The sequence below is a fragment of the Bombus pascuorum genome, chromosome 12, assembly GCF_905332965.1.
Source record: "Bombus pascuorum chromosome 12, iyBomPasc1.1, whole genome shotgun sequence".
Classification (NCBI taxonomy): Eukaryota; Metazoa; Arthropoda; class Insecta; order Hymenoptera; family Apidae; genus Bombus; species Bombus pascuorum.
The window spans coordinates 12579718-12600993 of NC_083499.1; the positions used below are offsets into that span (position 1 = coordinate 12579718).

The following is a 21276-nucleotide window of genomic DNA, read 5'->3' on the forward strand; positions in this document are numbered from 1 at the left end:
TTTTTAAATATAACTTTGTAATTTAACTTAACAACAATGCCATTTATTGTGTAACATTATTTTAAGTTTTATTAACATCCATATGTCTTTCTTTTCTTTAATATTAAGAAACTGATATTTTTACTGGGATGTAATTGTTACAGTGCCAATTTTTATATTTATAATTTATTTTCTAAAAATCGATACAGAGTTAATACATATTAGAAGAAGGTGGATTTCCAAAAAAGAATTCCCAAGAGGGTGGATGTTTAATGTCGTTAGTATCATTATTTACTAAATTCAACCATTCATTCAATCCTTTAAAAAGTATTAATGCATCAGAAACATTGTCTCCTTCTGAACAATAACAAAACAGTACTGTACAAGGAATTTCCTTTTCTTTAAAATACTCGTATAGACCGTTTGCAAATCCACCACCAGGAATGTAATATTGTCTTGTAGATTTTATTGTAATACTTTTCATATGCTTTGTCCAATGTAAGCTCTTAAGAAGTTTTTCATTATTCAATAAAGAATCATCCGAAGTAAGATACCTTATCTTACACTCTGACCTATTTGCACACTCATAATCATAACTGCTGGTTAGGATTATTATCTATAAAAATAGTTTTTATATTAACATAACAATCAAATGATTTGACATATGTAATATTAGTATATATGCATTACACTGTTGTACCTTACTAATTTTCTTTTGTTGAATAAATTGTGCTAGTTCATTAAAGAAGTCATTTGAACTGCCAACATAAGGTGAACGTAATTGTAAAAGAATTATATTATGGCATCTTCCAAGGTAAAAGTCAGCAGTAGTACAAAGAGAATTAGAATTTTTATTATAAGGATCAAGTCCACATATTGGAAGAAACATAGAATTCCATAAACTTCCAATTTTGTACATATCCAAGCTAGATATTAATAAATCAATACATAATTGTCCAACATTGCCAACAGCCACTGAGGGAAGTATCAGAGTGTAATTCTCGAGGTTAATTTCATCCAGTATTTTTATCATTTTTACTAAATGTATGTGGATACCTGTTTCATTAATAAAATTTATTAAATAAAACATAACTTATAAAAATATATGACAAAATATTTATACAAACTGAAGATTCAATTTGCAAATTCAAAATTTGCACGTCATGGTAAAGTGATTGTTAAGTTATTATTACTTGTATTATGTTGTTGTAAAATCCTTTCTCTATGATCATTTATATTTATATATTTATTTATTGAATAAACATTTTCTATATTTATAATGCAATGTAATTTCAAATAATAACACACTTTACATTAAATAAAAATAGTGAAACTATATAAACGTATATAAGAGTTCAAACTTCTTTGAAATGATTATTTGACATTTCTGATGTGCGTAGATGTATACGGTTGGTAGCTCTGTCCCTATAATTTTTAGTTATATCAGGTTATATAGATAATTATTAGCAGAACATATACAGTATATACAGTATATTTATACATATAGTAGTAGCGTAGAATATCTACATGTATTTAATATACACTGAACAATATATTGTGAGATAGATAATTATTACGGAGAATTATTTTATAAATTGTAATAAATTTCATTAAAAAATATTTTCTTTTTATTTTCTTACAAACTTATTTATAAAGCTTATATAATAAGGTGCAAATTTAAGAAATATTGAAATTTATATATTAATTACTGAAATTTATAGAAGGCTATGGTTGATAATCAAAAAACTATAAGAAAAAAAACTAATGATATAATATTTCATATTGAACAAATTTATATCAGTTTTGTGTAAATATCGTATAATTTTTATATGACTAATTAAATTTATATGTATAAATATATATAATGCATATATAGTATACAAATATATATACACGTATATACTTCATTTTATGAATGAATTAATTATATAAAAAAAGAAGGAAATCGTGGAAGATTGAAATTTAGATTGATTCCAGTTTAATAATCTATTTATTTGGATTTTGATTGGTGTAGAATAATCGGTATTAAAGCGAAACTTATTACCGACTGTGCATAGCGGCATGTGACGTCACGCATCACCGCCCCGCGATGCCTTTCGGGAAATAGCGCCGCCATCTTGAGTGGCATGGCCCAGCTAGACAGTGCGCCCTGAGCCAAGACATGCGATTTATCGCGAAAACATTGAACGTCCCAAGGATCACGGACTTCTGTGAAACATAGCAAATCTTTGGTGCTTCGCACCTTTTTCGCGATGGAGGCAGTTAAGGCATTTAACGCTGAGGTGAATTGACTTACCCTTAATTCTTCTTCTAGCCCGCCGACTCTCCCTCTTTTTTTCTCTTGTTCATCTTTTCCTTTTTCTTTTTCTTCCTTACTTTTCAAAGTTGGGATCGTGTCATTATTTTAAACTAAAGATTCAAATGATATTATTTCCCCCGACTTGTCTTTGCTGTTTGTTGTATGAAAATTGAAGTGACTTTCGTGCTTGAAGAATGCTTTGATTTCTAGACGTGTGTGTGTGTGTGTGTGCGCGCGCGCGTGTGTGTGTGCGCGCGCGCAAGCGTGTGTGTGTGAGAGAGAGCGATTATCTTTATATGTAAGAAAGAGGGAGAGAAATCAGAGAGAACCTTTATTGTGATTTTAAGTATTTGTGATGCTTAACATCATCGTCTTTATTATGTAAAAATTTTATAATTTATGTAATGATAAAGAAAGGGTAAATAATTATTGTATATGTGTGGTTTAGTTCTGTTACATTTGTGATGGAAGGTAAAGAAATAAGGGAAAGCAATAAGGAATATTTTGTAAGTGATATTAGTTGAATTCATAGCAATTATAATAAAACTTGTTTAATTTTTGCAATCAATTCATTAGAATTTATATAAACATATATTGTTGATTTTGATTTGTTACATATAAAACTTAGAATCACTCTTGAAAAGTATAGGTACATTAATCAACATCAACAGTTCTTTTCAAGTACTATTGAGAACTATTAAGATTTTTTAAATTAAAAAAATATTCTTTGATTACTATATTAAATGATTATGAATACATTAAAGTATTAAAAGTAGAAAATAATAATTATGTTTATGTTTTTTTTTTCAGCTCTCAGCTCTGTATGATGTTAAACCACCAATTTCGAAAGCTAAGATGAATTCTTTAACTAGAGGTGCAATTAAGGCAATTAAATTCTATAAACATGTTGTGCAAAGTGTCGAGAAATTCATCCAAAAAGTGAGTTATAAAAAATAAGAAAGCTTTTGAGAGCAAAGTATAAAATACATGGTAATTATATTGTTTGTTTTATTTGTATTAATTGCCAATTAATGTTACAGTGTAAGCCAGAGTACAAAGTGCCTGGATTGTACGTTATAGATTCAATTGTACGTCAGTCCAGACACCAATTTGGGGTAGAGAAAGATGTCTTTGCTCCACGCTTTGCCAAAAACATGCAAACTACTTTCTTAAATCTTTTGAAGTGCCCTCAAGAAGATAAAAGCAAAGTAATAAGAGTTTTAAATCTTTGGCAGAAGAATGCAGTGTTTCCTTCGGAGGTTATACAGCCCTTATTTGATCTTGCGGATCCAAATCATCCAATACATAAGGAGCAAGCAGTTAATACTAATGGTAAAAGGAAGTTGTGAGTTAATGTATTAAATTTAAATAAAATTAAATAGTGAATATTCGTTATTATGTTTAGGTACATTGAATGCGTCTGCGACAAATAACGTTAGTAATACTGCAACTTCTGTAAAGACTCCTCCTTTGACTGCAAAAAATGCAGTAAAGGATCAAAAATTATTTTCTTCTGCAAAGCCAATTGATCCTGCTTGGCTTGCACAAACAAAAATAGAAACAGCAAATATAGTTAATGCTAATAAACTTTTAGTAAGTTTTGTTTTTATATTTATTTTATATGTTATTTGTACACTTACAGTTTGTCACATATCTTTTGTATGTAAAATGAATTGAATTTCAATTTTGGCTTCTCTTTTCAGGGGCAATCAAATTCAACTCAAATGGATGTTTCTTTTCTTGATCAGTTACAACACTTACAGCAGTTATTATTAAAAAAGCAGGAGTCCACAAATGAACAGAAAAGTTCTGTAAAATTTGATAAAAAGCTTTTAGATTTTGATTATGGTGAGGAAGAGGATGATGATGTTGTTGTTGCTAGTTCACCAGCAGCAACCACAGGTTCTAATACTGGTCAACACAATACAGTTTCAACAGGAAATAGTTTGGAGAGTCTTGGACTTCTTTTAACAAATCCAGAGGTACAAACTTATCATTATTACATCAATATAATAGTCAAGGAAAAAAATATGATTTGATTAATAAATTGCTTAATTATTTGATTGATAATAGGTTTTGAGACAACTTCAAACATTACAACAAACAATGCAAGGAAGTACTTCTTCATCACAGCACGAAACAGAAGAAAAGATGCGGAAACTACAGCAAATGAAGCAGCAAGAGGAAGAATTTGATAAACATCTAGCTCAAACTGTTCCTGTATGTTATTAACAGTATTAATAATTTTCTTGTTCACATAAAAGTAAAAGAAACGTCCTAATAGTTTCATGTATGTTAATGAAAATCGATCTTTGTTTTAGAATTTACCATTTGCATCTGAATGTGAATTAAAACCATCAGACATTTTGAAACCAAGTCAACAAAATACTTATACAACAAATGTAAGTAGTGGAGTCATACAAGATATGAGTCAACCACCTCCTGGTTATCCACCGGCTCTACCGTATGCCTCTCAACCTTTATCAAATATTAGGCAGATAAATCAGCAAGCGCATCAAAATCAAAAGAGTCCACTTCTTGATGAACGGCAGGACACGCAAGATTATTCTGGGTAAACATTCTTCCCTTTTATAAAGTAGGGTAAAAGATATATTAGCCTTTTCCTTTTTATGAAATTTAGTTTTTCATTTGATTTAAATTTACTTTAATTTCTATTGCAATTTAGCTTGTAACAATACTGAATATTGAAACTGATTATTAATAAATGACTGTCTATAGAAATGGTGCAAGGCGAGATAGTAGCAGTGTAGAAATTGTAAATTGTGAAAATACAAGATCACAAAGTAGATCGCCTGATCGATACAGACATCACAGTCGATCTAGATCACCGCGACACAGAGATAGGGATAGAGATAGAGATAGGGATAGGGACAGGGATCGAGATCGAGACAGAGATAGAAAATCTCGATCAAGAAGCAGATCAAGGAGGAGAAGGTAATCTTACATGTCTTCTTTTGCTTATATTAGAGGTAATATACCTAAATATATATTTGTAAATTATTTTATGCACTTTGTTATGATTATGTGATATTAAATTTTGTATTATTATAAATGTATTATTATATTATAGGTCTCGTTCAAGAGACAGAGGTCGTGACAGAAAACGGGAGGATAGTCGAGAAAAAATGACTGAGGAAGAACGAGAAAAAGAAAGAGAAAGGCGTAAACGAGGATTACCACCAATTGTGAGAGATAAATTAAGCGGTAATTTCACCTATTTTCATATGCATGTGCATTTGGTTTTACATTGAAGGAATTGTTCTTCTTGTTTATTTTCTCTCTTTATATATATATATATATATAAGAATTTAATATATTTATTTGCAGTTTGTAGTACAACTCTTTGGGTGGGACATCTATCGAAATTAGTACACCAAGAAGAACTTTCAGATACTTTTGGAGAATTTGGTGATATTGTCAGTATAGATTTAATTTCACCCAGAGGTTGCGCCTTTATATGCATGAATAGAAGGCAAGATGCATATAGGGCTCTTACTAAGCTTAAAAATCATAAAATGCAAGGAAAGGCAATCACTGTAAGTTAACATTTTTGGTCACCTTTAAAAATAATAATGTATTTTTGTTTTTATTAAAGATATCTATAAATGTATTATCAAATAACAATAAATCTCTATGTAGTATCAAAATAATAGAACTTTTATTATATTTTAGTTAGCTTGGGCTCCAGGAAAAGGAGTGAAAGGAAAAGAATGGAAAGATTATTGGGAAGTTGAATTAGGAGTTAGTTATATTCCTTGGAATAAATTAGTTAATGTTACTGATCAAGATTTAGAATTATTAGAAGAAGGAGGTATGATTGACGAAGACACTCTACCGCCCAATCTAAAAGGTAAAGGAACAATTATGTCTTAAGGAATATTTGAGATAGTTCATGCTAATAGTTACAAATCATTAACAGGTAAATTAAAGCATTCCGGAACAAATGCAGATGTACTTCAACAACAGTTGCAATTGCAACAGCAAGCATTAGTTGCAGCTGCTGGAATTCCAAATTTGGCGGACGGTATTGTAAATGTAATGCAACCTTCAACTAGTGCTCAACAGCAACAATCGCAGCAACAAACTTCGCAACAAGGTCAACAGCAGCAACAAGTAATCGATACAAGTCAACCTCCACCAATTAGACCTCCTACATCAGCTGCTCTTTTACCGCCACCAAATACACAATTACAGATGATGCCACCTGCTTTTACAATGCCGGGAGTTCCTCGTAAGTACTTATTGAAGGAAAATTTTAACGAAAATTGAAGACTCAATCAAAAATAGGTATTAGTTATTTTTATTCTTTCTTTAAAGTTTATCGTTTTATACCTTTTTTTCTTTTTTTTTTTTTTTTATTGTTTAGGTATGATTGGACCAATGGGATTACCAATGGCACATAGTTTAATGCCGAATGTTCCCATAGGTGTGCCACCTCCAAATATGCAAAGTTTATTAGGGCCACCGGGAATGATGCAAACTATGTTAACGCCACCTGTAAATTCTCCATTTGGAGCAGGTGTTGGTGTCGGCTTATTAACTCAAATTCCTTTACCAGCTCCAGCTGCACCTTCTGATAAACCTAATTCTACTGGTATGTTTATATGATCAATTCATAAAGTGAGCTAAACCATGAATAAAAGAAAGCGATAAAAGTTTAAATTTCATCTTTTTCTAGGTATGCCACATAATGTTCCTCCAATAGGAGTTCCTCCGCCAACAACAGAAACAGGTATGCCAAATTTACCAATGTTACGCCAACCGTATGGTGTAGGCCCTTCTGCACCTTTGCAAATGCAACTACCTCAACAACAACATTCTGCTGATGACATGGATGTAGAGATGGAAGACGCAATGCCACAAAGTTCAAATGGAGCAAAGAATAAAAGTAATTTAACTGAACAACTTTCACAAAATGAAGAACGAGCAGAATCTGATCAACAAGTAGAGGTAAATAAAGTTCATTTATTGCAGCAACTAATGTTGTAACTACGTGATTTAGAATGTCCTGCATAAAATTTTAATTTGATGTAAATTTAATAACAGCATCGAGATTATAAAGAAAGAGAAAGAGATCGTGAAAATAGGGAAAGAAGAGACAGAGAGACGCATTTATCTCACAGAGATAGGGAAGGTACTGACTCTAGAATGGATCGCGGAAGAGATCGAGGTAGAGGGAGAGATAGGGGACGCGATCGTAGAAGAGATCTTAGAGATAGAGACAGGGATGACAGAAGAGAAAGGGAAAACCGGGAAAATCGAGAAGGAAATCCACAAACTCAAACTCTTCAGGTAATTATTTGCTGCTAAAAAAAGATTAAATTAAAAGTATTGAAGTAAAGATTTTATTGATCTACTTTTATCAAAAATATTTAAAAAGTAGTATGAAACAATCCAAAAGATTTAAATTACAAAAATTTGTAGTTTGCAGTAGTAATACCATTATTTATTGCCATGACAGTAATCTCAATCTTTTTTCTATTATTAAGCGACTCTAACAAAATATTTATATTCAGGAAAACGAAACTACTCCAAAAAAAGATGGAAAACCAAGCTTAGCTGACCGTTTGCGTCAATTGGCTGATGGCACACTGCCACTTGAAGATCGTGTCGATCGAATAATACCTCGTAATCGCCAGGAACGAGATAGATCCGACAGAAATTTTGATGATTCTCGATCGGCTCGTGGAGAACCCCTTTCTTCTTTAATGGATTTGCCAAAATTTGGTTTACCTCAAGAAAGAGGTGATTTTCCAGCTCGACCACCAGATTTTCGTAATCCGCAAGATCCGAGAGAATATCAGCAGCAAAGAGATAGACAAAGTTTCGGAAGAGGTCATAGAGGATCACAGATACACGAGGAATTTATGGATGTTCCAAGGTTGCAAGGAGGAATATATCAAGAGGAATTTGATAATAGAATACATGGACAACAAAGAGTGGAAGAATTCGGAAGACTTGGATCACTTAGAGAACAAAGGTGAGCTACTACTTCGTATTAATTTTTGAATTTACAATTGAGGTAAATAAATGTAAATTACAGAAGTAAATACAATCATCGTAATGTTTATACAATATAGAATGTAAAATGCAACATGACATTTTTTTTTAATATTCATTGAGTAATGATATTTACATTTTACAAAACATAATTGTGAACAAAATTATAGTATGTTTAAAGCATTGAATTCTTGATTAATTGCTTGCCAAAGGGAGGAATTTGATAGGTCTGAAGTACGAGGAAGGAGACCACTCGATGATCGGGATCGGTTCGATTATGAAATTAGGCGAGATGGTTTTGATCCACGGCTTCAAGATGGTTTCGACCCAAGGGGACACCTTGACCGGGGTGATTTTGAACCTAGAAGGCGAGAATTCTTTGGAATTGATCCTATTTTTGGGATGCCGCCAATAATGGGACCTAGAGGACCTAGACCTGGACATCCTGATGGGTTTGGACCACGGCCAGCTCCCTTAGGAGCTCGTGGACCAGGTAAACAAGTTTAATAAAAAGATAATTCAGGAATTGTTGACTTTTTCACTTGTACGTATTTAACATAAACGTCAGTAATTTTTTATATATTTGCTACCAAACTTTTATGTATAACAAAATTTTGTTACATTCAACTTTATTATATCGTTCGAATGAATGGATAAATTTAAATTAATGAATAAAAGTTTAACAAGATTTTATTTTATAGGTCCATTAATGTTCCATCCACGAGGTTTGGGACCTCGTCCTCTTCGTCCTGGTATGAGGCCTTTTGGCCCTCGTGGGCCACCTTTTGATCCCCGAGAGCCGGATGCCTTTTTCAGACCACCTTTTGATGATATTCGTCCCCATGTCAGACCACCTTTCGGTCCTATGGGTCCGCCATCCATTATTCCTCCAGAGTCTGCTGCTCCCTGGAGAAATCAGGAACTTCCGCCTGGTTCCTGGCCTTCTGATTCAGAGAATCACTCACAAAGGGATAATCTTAGAGACAAAAAAGGTGGTAATAAACATCCAAATAACATGGAAAGAGAAAATCGAAATAGGGGACGAAAATCTAGATGGACTAACGTTAGTCCATCTGGAGAGGAAATTGAAGAATCAAAAGAACAAGAATCAACCTCTACGAATGTTGAAGAGAAAGAAGAACCTGCAAAGGAAGAAGAAGTAGCTGTGAAAGAAGAAGTAAAAGAAGAAATTGATATGAAGGAGATAATTTCTAATGAACAGAAGGAAGATTTAGTAGAAACGGTTGAGACAAAAGAAGAAGGCATTGAAATGAAGAAGGAGGAAGAAGAGGATTGCAGGGATTCTTAGACCAAAGTAAAGAGCGATTTTTCTCTTTAAAATTTTTTCTTACTCTGTGGAGTGGTGTGAGGGAGAATTCGTTGCTTCTCAATTTGAGTCGAATTGAAACAGTCAATTTTAGAAAATGAGATACTGAATTTTAGAATAATTGTATTCAATCGATGACAATTATTGTTAAGAGTAATGATAGTGGTATTCCGTTTCAATTCTAGCCTCTGTAATACTGATAAAGTTACTGCTGTTTGTTAAAAGTAGATCTTAAGGAGTAAATACAACGAAGAAATTATAATAAAAGACATAAAAATGTACGAGCTTTTAATTTACTTTAAATTAATAAATTCGTATATAAATCTATAGTGACTATACTATTCACGAGGGAAATATATCAAAAAAAGACATTTTTATTAATTTTTGGAACTTTACCACATTTCATGTTAAAAAATTATCTTGCACTGTTTTAAGATTTGTGTAAAACAAAGACAACAGAAAATACATCATCGATTGAATAGAATAAGATATCTTTAATTCGGAGTTTCAGATTTCAAATAAATTGATTTTGTGATCAATTGGACACTTAAGAAGCTGTGATTTGTAAACACAGGACCTATGACCCGTGGATACTCCAAGTGGCGACTTATTATTTATTAAATTGTAAATACTTTTGTATTTTCGTAGTGAACAAACATACAATATATTCGATTTAAATATATATATTTAACTATTTCTTAGGAACTTTTGGAAATACAAGAAAAGTATTTAATTTAAAAATGAATATAAAAATGAAAATGAATATTTTCTACCATGAATAGAAGAGATTTCGAAATGACTTATTTTGATAACTTATTTAACATTTTTATTGAGCTATATTTTAGTATCTTTTTAGAAATAAAATCTAAAAGGTTAAATATGCATTTTTTGAATTGTAAGAATGATATGTTTTTAATTTGTAAAAGGTGGTTAATAGTATCAATAAGAATCTGATATATCAAATTGTTTAAGAAAAAAAGAAATATTCGTGAGAAGAAAAATTTTCATTTTTATTGCCATTTTTCGTTTTATATCAAATAATTTTTAAATATCTCTTTTTATATTTCCAACAGTCAAAGAAGCAATTGAATGTATACATTTAAGTCGATCGTACTGTATAGATAGACAAGTCTTAATAGTAGGATCTTGATTAACCGTGTATCGTAGAAACTTCAAGTATTTTCACATGGACATTTTTCGTTGATTGAACTTTTGTTCATTTAAATTTTTACGATGTTATATCCAAGTAACAATAGATAGAAAGTTATATAAAAAAAGTACTGCGTTTGTAACCGTACTGATTTAAATAAATTTTTATCCTATTTGAATATTATGTTAAGGATACTTATCTTATTTAATAGAAGTAATTTGAAGTTAACAAATTTTGCTCATTTAAAGAGAAATTAAACGTTCAATCAACAGAAAAAGTCAATGGTTCAAACAAATAACCGTGAATTCGGATAAGCAAGATTCTACCACTGCAAATATTTAAATAGATAGAGAGAGAGATTATATATATAAATATGCGTGTGTATGGAAGAGAGAATGTAGAAAATTGACAGAATGTTTGCATGCGTATAAATGATTATGAAAGAGAGAAGAGGAGAGATGGAGAAGATGAAAAAAAGTGAGAATATATATAGCACCGATGTTCGGCGCGGCTCAATCAAACGAAAAATAAATATTTTCTATATAACGTCTTTCTTCATAAGCAGAATTATAGCCTTTCATTCCGCTTGGCTCCCGGAATTGTCTTTCCTAGAAAATATTGAACTTTAAATATGTAAATTTAACAGTTTACATATATAAAATTGTTTTTAAAAGATTTTGTCTGGGAGTCTTCATTGAAAAATCAAGATAAATTAATCATTGTTGGTTAATTCTACTTATCATTATTTATACGAATGATTCAAAGAATTGTTTGAGTTTATTAATTTTTCTTTATATCTCAACGATATCATTTAATTACGTTATAGGGAAATGTATCAGACAAAAGTCACATTAAGCCAGTTGTGAGCCAAATCGTAGTGTTTGGAAATTTAAAATTATTTCTAATAATCTATAATATTGATATAGCCCTTCTTTTGAAGGGATATAATTATTTTTTACAAAGTATCTTAGGTAATTGTTAATTGCTGTAGATAAAATATGTGAAAAGAAGACGTTTTTTTCTTTTCTTTTCTTTTATAAAGAACAGTGATTTGAAAACGGTGAATGATTATTATGTAATATTAAGTATAATTCTGATGATTATTTAAATTTATATTTTTTTTAATTTGCACAAAAAAAATTTTTTTATATGCCATCAACTATTAAGAACCATTAAATGATTTTAAATTAATTTTAAGTCCGTTTTAACTAACGTATTACTCTATTTAGTTCTTTTACTGTGCAATTTTTATCTGAAAAATTTTTCCTCCGAATATCGAATAATGTATTAAAGAAACATTATTTAAACCGGATGTACTCTGTAATTGGAGCCATTGTTTGCATGACAGGAAATAAAGAAATTTGTGAAACAATGAAAGAGAAAATAAACATTTGGTACGATATTCGGAATGGAATGAAATCTTTTCAGAGCAGCTTTGGATACTTGTTCAGTGCTCATTCTCGTGTGTTCACATGCGTGAGTCTCTCTCTCTGTCGCCACACGACGATGGAACACCAGCCACCAGGTCGCTTGCGCTCAAACTGAGCGACAAGTGCAAGGTACTGTTGTGTTTTATAACTCATTATATTTATATACATACATACATACATACATATATATGTATACACACATATATACATATAAATAAATAAATATACATATATTTGTTTATATTTATATTTATTTATTTGTACATATAGAATGATAAATTTCTTTCTGGACGAACTTATACAGATGAATGAGACATATTTATCTATGATATGAATAACTTGGTAATTCGAGGCGGAAAAATTCGCTCTAACATAACATTAAGTAAATTTTATATGTTAATTTCTCAAATCTTATTTGTAATCATTTGAATTTGACATTGAACTTGATTTGTTTTCCAATGAATTTTTATCGAATATACGTTGAAGATTTAAATTAGTGTGTATCATCAATGTCATTTTTAATTCATTTTATAAGTAAACATAATGTTACCAACATGATTAATATCATATGATAGTTGAATCAAACGTATTGTTGTAATAATTAGAAAAAAGGATGTGTAGTTTTGATAAATAATTGATGTGCAACAGTGATAAATAGAATTGATACCACATGAGTAAAATATTATTAAACGAAAGTTTACCATTGAATAAACAACAAGATTTTGTATTTTACGATTTTAGATTACGCTTTAAGATTAATTAGAAGTGATTAAAAAGTGTAATATATATTGTATTTAATATTCCAAATTTCTATCTGAGATTATCTGTGCTAAATTTTGTTTAATTGCTCATTGACTTTCTGTTCATATTGAATTATAAGTAGGTGATAAATTAACTATTATAAAATCATCAAGCCATTTAAGAATTATAACTCGGGAGTTTAAGTTCGTCCAGCATGAAGTACATTTTTTTTTTTTTTTTTTTTTTTTTTTCTAACGGATCACTGTATTATATATAAACTTCTTAGAGTAAAAATATTGAAAAAAGAAAACAGTAGGTATCGAAATTTAGAGTAGCATAAAGAGCCCGTGCACCACTCCGGAACAGAGTTTAAAGAAAAGTTTTCTATTTGTTTCTTTTTCACAAGCTGATAATTTGATCTATAATGATTGAATGATCGCGATTAATTTGTTTACATGAACAAATAGTTGGTCAGTTATGTAAATATCTATTTGCGTATTTATATGCATTAGTAATTACTAATAATACGATTAAACAGAATAAGTATTATAAATGCATAGATCATTGTAAAGTCTATTTTTAATGTTCTTCACGATAGAAGCATTGTCATTTGTAATATTTCAATTGAACATAAACTAATTTATGCACGATTAGCATTTTGTACAAGATATATAATTTTTGTTTGGTTTATAAGTAATTTCTTTCTTTTCATTCTTTTTTTAAATCAAATATAATGCATTTTGTAACTTGTTATTGACGTCGATTTGATCAATGAAAAAAAGTTTTGGCATGCACATGCGCGAAAGTTCGTGGTCAATATCAGGTTTAGAGTTCTTGTATACCTGCATGCTGTAACCTCGAATTTTCATGTGTTCATGCATCCCTACAAAATATCAAATATTTATAAGCGGTCCAATGTAGAAAATACTTTGTAAGATTTGGTATAATTTAAAGGTGGAAAATTTTCAATATAAAATGAACAATTATTGATGTTTTTTTATCACTACTAATTATACCATTATTAGAGTTTTATTATAATTTATAAACTAACAATTTACATTATTGCATAGTAATTATAATTACTATTATTGAAATTATAATTTCATCATACTACAGGCATAATTTCCTACTGAATTGCTGCTTATAAATGAAAATAAAAGTTTCATAAATATCTTTATTAGGATGTACTGCAAAAGTATATAAATACTAGAAAGTATATAATACAAGCTTTTTGCAATTAATTTAGATTATACATCATTAAAACCTTATTTTACTAAAATTTTGCACTCATTTAATTCTATTTCAATTAACAAACGTACAGCATCAAAAACTATCGGAGATTACAAATTTTTATTTACTAATTTTATTTTTAATTTAATTATCTATTAAATGTGAAAAAATTGATAACTGAAATAAATAATTTAAATTTGGTGATCTCAATTTTTTACGAATAAAAATAAAAATACTTAAAATTTGTGATTTTTTGGAATAAGTACAGCTAAATAATACCAAGTAAGTTAGAAACCACGAACTTTCTGCCTGTTAAATTAATTGAATGATTAATTTATAAATTAAACGTTTGCAAATCTGTATTATTATTTGTCTAACGGATATAAGTCAATCTTTATTCCAAATTATTAACGTAATAAATTACATTTTCGCAATACATAATTCGAACTAAATATATTTTCATATTTGTTTCAGGCACAATAAATCTTGGAATAAGAAACGGATCTATCACATGGTTTTTCCTCATTGTATTTATTGTAAACATGAGCATTTTAATAAAATTGAGATATGAATGTAGGTTGCAATATGAGAATATCATATTATATTAGATAATTCATGTTAATTATTTTTACCATTTGGTTATTTGTTTCATTTTCTAATTCGTATACAAATATTTTATAACGATAAACAAATATTTCTTTCGCATATAATTGATATATTAGCTAGAATTACAAAATATTGCATTGTTTTTTCATCAAAACCAGATAATACAAGTAAACAATAACAAAATTTCTTACTATGTTTCACTCTAATTCTCTTGTTTAAATTTCTTATAGGAAAGTTTTTAATTTTCGTGTACATAAAATACAATAATAAATATTACTTTAAAAATTGTATTAAAGGCGCAGAATATTAAGTTTACAATGAATGTTAATGTAAAAAAGAATATTCTATATAATTGAAATATCGAGAAATATTTATTAAGAATTTAATAAAAGTTTAATACCATTTACACATGTATTATTTTGCTGCTATAAAATTATATGTTAGAAGGGAATGTATGTATATATAATAATGTTCCATAAATGCCTTAAAATTTAAATATAGAGTAATAAATAATAAAAGTTAATGGAAATTCTATATATCAAATGTAACATCATTTTATGTATATGGCGTATACTTATCTAAAAATATATCTTGACCTTATAATTCAAATTATACTCAACCTAAAAAAATAATTGTTATATATAAATATTCTTTATATATCTAAAGCTGATGATAATATGTTCATTTTTATGAATAGCACTGTGCTTTTTATTTTATAAGGTATAAAATACTTTATAATATTTAGTATTATTACAAAAAACATGACGATATTATATTAAAATATGTCGTTTAAAAAAAAAAAAAAAAAAACAATGCAAGAAATTTGTATTGTATACTTATGTAAAATGGAAAAAAGAACATGAAAATTAAATTTTATGCACTACTTTAAATGAATGCTATCTATAATTATAGTAATTATTTCCTAATATATTACAAATACTTTGACATTTTTTTTTAAATTAAATTATATTAAGAGTTTCTGTTAATAATTATTGTTTATTTAAATGAAATCTATAAATATAATTGTTTACGATTTATTGAAGCACATTTTCATTCATCAATTACATAATTGATTTTAAAGTTTTAATGTCTTTTTTTATATATTGATAAAGTTACATACATATATATAGTGATTATAAAATATTAATTACATCATGAACGTGTGATAAATCAAATTAATTCTATTATTTTTAGCACATTTTTTTATAAATTATGATTATGACTATTACTTAATTATACCCTTAAACTATAAATTATATCAATCGCAAATTATAAAACCATTGTTTGATTACTATCCAATGTAACTGTTTTACATAACTGTTAATATGACGCATTAAATTGATATACACAATATTAAAATAATATACATGATGTACATGATGTATTAAAAGGTATTATAGTTAATCTTCTTTATCAATAGCTTCAATTCTTTCAAAGACTTGAGGATGACTAAGATGCCAACTAGAATACAATTTATCATAAAGAGGGAAACTAAGATTATCCTCCTGTAGCTTAATTAAAGAGCTTTTTAATATTTGTCCATGTCCCAAAATTTTTGCAAACTTATCTGCTTCGAATTCAAATCCTCGTTTAACTATATTTGTTATGTATTGGACTAACTGTAAAAATTGTAAAATAATTTATAAATATTATAAATATTACTTTAAATATCATTGTTCATCATAAATAAAATATACATAAATTACATCTTGAAAGCAAAACAATTTAAAATTATTTTGAAATATTTGCGAAGTATTTTATAAAATTTCATACATACATACATACATATATATATATAGCAAACTTACAGTATTTTACGCATGCAAAGATTTAAAAGTAATACATTAAACTTACTACATTTAGAGGATTTAAAATGTAGATAGTAATAATAATGATTCCTATAAACGTGGGTTGACTATCCATAAACCCAAAAGCTTCAAATATAGGTTTATAATCAAGAAGTTTTGCATATAGGTAAATATTCATCAACAAGTGTACCTGCAAAAATATGTTTTTATAAATTAGTAAATAAGATGTAATACTGTAAATATGTTTCCTAAAAATTTACCTGGCCAAATATAAATCCCTTTAATGTATGACTATATTTCCAATGTCCTAATTCATGTGCCAATACTGCTATTACTTCATCTGTAGTACATCCTTTTGTGTTGTTTTCACCTTCTGCTGGTTTATAATACTCCTTGATTAAAGTGTCATAGAGAACAATTCTTTTATGTTTGTGAAAACCATATAGATATGCATTGCTGTGTGATGATCTTTTTGAATTTTCAACAATAAATATTTTATAAAGTGGATAGTTGATTGACGCTGCTAACTCTTCAATCTTTTTTTTCAAATCCCCACTTGGAAGAGGTGTGTATTTGTCAAAAAGTGGTGCAATTAGTTCCGGGTAAATAATCATAAAGAAAAGGGAAGCAACTATTAAAAATATCCAAAGATAAAAGAAGCAGTACCCTCCACCATTTTTTATGATCCATGTTACAGCACATAGGAAGGGTACTGCAAGTATCTCACATACAACAAATTGAAGAAGCTGATCTTTGATAAAGAATAACGGTGTCTAAAATTAACAGTATTAAATTAACAGAATATAAAAATTACTTTTATCATATTAGAAGAAAAATTTTTACTTTCTTACTTTTTTATTAAAGCCATGTTTTTGTTCCACAACAAATGTAGAATAAATCTTAAATGGCAAAATTATTATATCATAGATAACGTTTATAATGAACATACAAACACCACTTAAGAGAATTTCATTTTGATCATCAAAGCCACAATATTTGACAATATCAATACTCCATAGCCAAAATCGATAGTAGCATAAATTTAACAAATACACCTATAAATATTCAAATGCTTGTATATTATAAGAACTATATGATTTCATTTTAAATATTACAACATAACATAATATATCCATGTGTAAATAAAAATTTCATACCGTGGTACAAAGTTCAGAAAATATACTCTCAAAATCATTAAATTTTAACTGATCTAGCAAATAGCTGTGTGCTTTATTATAAACATCCTTTGTCATTAAACCTTCAATTGATTTAGGTAAATCAGTCAATCTCATCATCAAATTTCTCTACAAAAAAGAGAACTTACATTGCTTTACGTATAATACAGAGTTATTTTTATAAATCTAATTTTATTAATAATTATTATTTTCTAAAAGAGAAATATAATTTCTTTAAATATTATGTATTTTACAAAAATTAGGAAATCGTTATAATAGAAAGGCAAATCTATGTTATAATTAATTATTATAATGAAAAAGAAATCATGTTTTAAGATAAAATTAGAAATTAACAAGACGAGGAAACTTAACGTTAATGATTTAGGTTGATAGTGGTTAAATAAAATTTACAACATTTACCTGTCGAAGATTTAAATAATATTTCCAAAGAAGTAAAAGCCATGATACGGCTAAAATTTCATAAACTATGTTTTCTTCGATAAATTTTAAAAAATTCGACATTCTTTTGTATTTAATAAATAAAAATTCTTCTTTCTGTATTCTACCTTGGTCACCGGTTTACTACAATAAAGTTAGGGATACTGAGGTTACCGCAACAACATATACTATAATTTCTGTTTTGAACATCGAAATGAAGTAATGCTTTAATGAAATTTTCATCAAAGTGTCCTATGTTTGCTATTATCTTATAATATTAATATCAATATCACAAATTTTTCGATATCGGATATATATATATATATATATATATATATATATATATATATATATATATTTTATATTGTGAATTTTATTTTTTGAATTGAATGAATTAAGTTGAAAATAATAAATATCGAACTTTTAGTAACTGACTATGTTCTAAGAATATTATTGTAAAAAAATCAGTTTAAAAACATAACAGTTTGGAGTTCTATAATAGAAAATAATATCAGATAATACATATACAATTATCAATAAGAACTCTGTCTTTCCGTATTAAGTATTTTTGTATAAGTAGAGAGGTTATGAACTTTGTACAGCGAACGACATGATGAACGTAATAAACATATTATCGTAAAGTATGGCGCCGGAAAGAACAAATGGGATTAATGGAAATCACTTAAAAAATGTACCTAACATCATAAACAGGTACTGGTTTTATGTAAAAATTTATTTTAAGATAATATTTATAATCTTATATCTAATAATTGATGATAAATTGTCAAATAATTTAAGACGTGTTGATAAGATTTAGGTGATACCTTATTTAAAAAAAATAATCAAAGTTATTGTTTGCTTCAAATCATGGAACATTCATAAAATAGTAATTCTATTTTCATTTTTGAAATTTTATTCTAATCTGCAATTTAAAATAGTATAATTAATAGTATTTAAACAATAATAAGTTTCTTCTCTATTTAATGGAATAATGCTGTTATTTTTAAATAAAATGGTTTTATTGCAGTATACCAAATACGTCATCACCATTTCCTTCTTCAAATCTTCAACCAGGAAATCCTCCACCAGTACCTCCGCGTCAACCAGTCCAAAGTTATTCTGGACTTAGTGATCATAGACCATTCGGGTCTAATTATTATGGAGGATACGGATTTGGTGGATATGGTAATCAATATAGGGGATTTAATGGATATGGAGGATATAGTTCATATAGTTCATATGGTCCATATTCCAATTATAATAATTATGGAATGTTTGGTGGACACAGTGGTGATGCCGAAAATAGGTAAGAAGCCTATAACGTGTCATATTTATTTCATATGTTATATCATATTTAATCTTTTCAATTCATTTTTCATTTTGTTTGTAATGATAAAAGATTTTGTGACTCGATTCCTAATGATAAAAAATATATAGAATTCTCAATGTTTTTACATGTAATTTACAATCTTCAAATGTGATAAACAATTTCCAAAATTATTGAATATAGATATGAACTATTGATATAGAATATAGATATAAAAGAAATATGAAAATTAATTAAATAGTTAACTGAATTTTGATGGAAATAATGAAATAAGTTAGTAATAGTTGTTTGAACTTGTTTACAGATTTTCCCAATATGTTGAGGAAAATACCAGGTCAACTTTTCAATTGATCGAGGCAGTTCTTCATACATTTTCATCTATGACAATGCTATTGGAATCCACATATTTTGCTTTAACAAATTCATTCAGAGCAATTTTAAATGTTGCAGAAAATGTTGGAAAATTACGTTCCACTGTAAATCAGTTACTTAGCACTTTTGCTTTAATTAGATTTTTTAAATGGTTGTACAGGAAGATTGTACACTCTACTGGTAAAGTTTTCTATTATATTTTACAAGTTTACATGATATGTAGTTCTACGATATGAATTAACAATATGTTATACTAACCATAATCTGCTTCGTATTCTAAATGAAAAATGTACAATGTACATTCTTATTCGTTTTTTTTATTAAATATTCTTTTAGGTTATCAAAATCAAGATTCAATAAACGAAGAGTTATGGGATAAATCACTAGCAAAAGTTGGAATTGTAAATGTTCATAATTCTTCTTACTGGTCTGGGTTTTTAATATTCAGTGTATTCTTTGTAGTACCTTATATAATTCATAAAATTTCGAATAATATTAAAAACATGCAAGTAAAAGGTACTAAAACATAAAATACCTTTGATAGCTATTTAAAGATTATGTGTTATGAATTTTTTACATATAAAATAAAGTGACTAAATAAGAATTTAATCTTTAGGAAAAGATCCAAAAGAATGGCAAGATATTGAGGAACCCGCATATATTGCAACAGTGTTATATGACTTTGTTGCCACTCACAATGATGAACTCAGTATAAAAGCTGGTCAAAAAGTCTATCTTCCACCCAAGTCTCTACAACCAAAAAATTTGCCGGGATGGTGCAAAGCTACCGATAATGTAAATGTTGGTCTTATTCCTTACAATTATATTAAAGTTATAGGACAATTGAAAAAGGTGAAAAGGGATAATGAAACAAACTCTGTAAATGAAGAAAAATCTTCTACAAATGAAAGTTCTAATCATAGCAATAGAAAGGATTCACAGCCTATAAGAAATGATAGAACTGTTGAAAATGAAGCATAGGGAAGTTGGTTTTAAATGATTTTATTAAATGTTTTATAACTTTCAACAATACACTAGAATTTATATACAATAAATTTTGAAACTTTTATACATTTCATTTTTATGCTAACTTAGATTCGAAACAAGAGAAATTTGTTTTGGACCAAATTATATGAAATATAAATTTATACCACTAACATAAATGGAGTTTTAGAAATATGGAAATAATGGTTTCTGATGAATATAACTAACAATTTAAGTTATAAAATAATTATATTTTAAGGAATTAAAATTTTATTTAGATTAAAATGGGAAATATTTAAAATTTATGTATTATAAGATCAAACTTTTTAAGTTTTTTCTTTTCATGGGTATAGTAAGTGGAATTACTAGCATATGATGTATAAGTTTAT

The 21276-nt window shown here is 28.1% G+C and overlaps 4 protein-coding genes and 1 long non-coding RNA gene across 8 annotated transcripts; 2 read left to right on the forward strand and 3 right to left on the reverse strand.

The window, feature by feature from the left end:
- Window positions 1-133: 133 nt before the first annotated feature.
- On the reverse strand, window positions 134-1390 carry LOC132912936 (proteasome assembly chaperone 2). Of its 2 annotated transcripts, none has more exons than XM_060970775.1 (3): window positions 1107-1390; window positions 680-1035; window positions 134-595 (listed from the first exon to the last, which is right to left on the reverse strand). In XM_060970775.1, exons 2-3 carry the CDS (start codon window positions 1010-1012, stop codon window positions 191-193), a joined length of 738 nt encoding a protein of 245 aa, XP_060826758.1. In that variant the 5' UTR covers window positions 1013-1035; window positions 1107-1390; the 3' UTR covers window positions 134-190. The 2 variants fall into 2 exon arrangements, with proteins under 2 accessions (XP_060826758.1, XP_060826759.1); XM_060970776.1 differs by having other exon boundaries at window positions 1173-1387.
- Window positions 1391-1940: 550 nt separating this feature from the next.
- On the reverse strand, window positions 1941-2499 carry LOC132912950 (uncharacterized). The gene is made up of 2 exons (XR_009659299.1): window positions 2276-2499; window positions 1941-2187 (listed from the first exon to the last, which is right to left on the reverse strand). It is a non-coding gene; the product is annotated as an uncharacterized LOC132912950 (long non-coding RNA).
- On the forward strand, window positions 2121-14753 carry LOC132912897 (SR-related and CTD-associated factor 4). Of its 3 annotated transcripts, XR_009659294.1 has the most exons (20): window positions 2121-2261; window positions 3089-3217; window positions 3319-3610; window positions 3684-3871; window positions 3982-4260; window positions 4352-4498; window positions 4600-4850; window positions 5018-5233; window positions 5370-5503; window positions 5627-5835; window positions 5972-6149; window positions 6219-6530; window positions 6666-6893; window positions 6978-7249; window positions 7346-7591; window positions 7816-8279; window positions 8512-8792; window positions 9001-9614; window positions 12205-12335; window positions 14652-14753. XR_009659294.1 is itself a non-coding variant. In XM_060970699.1 (19 exons), the coding sequence occupies exons 1-18, from the start codon at window positions 2232-2234 to the stop codon at window positions 9606-9608; spliced, it is 4464 nt and encodes a 1487-aa protein (XP_060826682.1). In that variant the 5' UTR covers window positions 2121-2231; the 3' UTR covers window positions 9609-9614; window positions 14652-14753. The 3 variants fall into 3 exon arrangements, 1 of the variants encoding a protein (XP_060826682.1); XR_009659293.1 differs by having other exon boundaries at window positions 9001-12335; XM_060970699.1 differs by lacking the exon at window positions 12205-12335.
- A 1006-nt stretch (window positions 14754-15759) lies between these two features.
- LOC132912919 (CAAX prenyl protease 1 homolog) lies at window positions 15760-18393 on the reverse strand. Its single transcript, XM_060970749.1, has 6 exons — window positions 18187-18393; window positions 17749-17895; window positions 17443-17646; window positions 16852-17364; window positions 16638-16781; window positions 15760-16402 (listed from the first exon to the last, which is right to left on the reverse strand). Exons 1-6 carry the CDS (start codon window positions 18286-18288, stop codon window positions 16184-16186), a joined length of 1329 nt encoding a protein of 442 aa, XP_060826732.1. The 5' UTR covers window positions 18289-18393; the 3' UTR covers window positions 15760-16183.
- A 167-nt stretch (window positions 18394-18560) lies between these two features.
- On the forward strand, window positions 18561-20976 carry LOC132912923 (peroxisomal membrane protein PEX13). Its single transcript, XM_060970754.1, has 5 exons — window positions 18561-18915; window positions 19232-19510; window positions 19836-20083; window positions 20240-20419; window positions 20520-20976. Exons 1-5 carry the CDS (start codon window positions 18848-18850, stop codon window positions 20882-20884), a joined length of 1140 nt encoding a protein of 379 aa, XP_060826737.1. The 5' UTR covers window positions 18561-18847; the 3' UTR covers window positions 20885-20976.
- The last annotated feature ends 300 nt before the right edge of the window (window positions 20977-21276 follow it).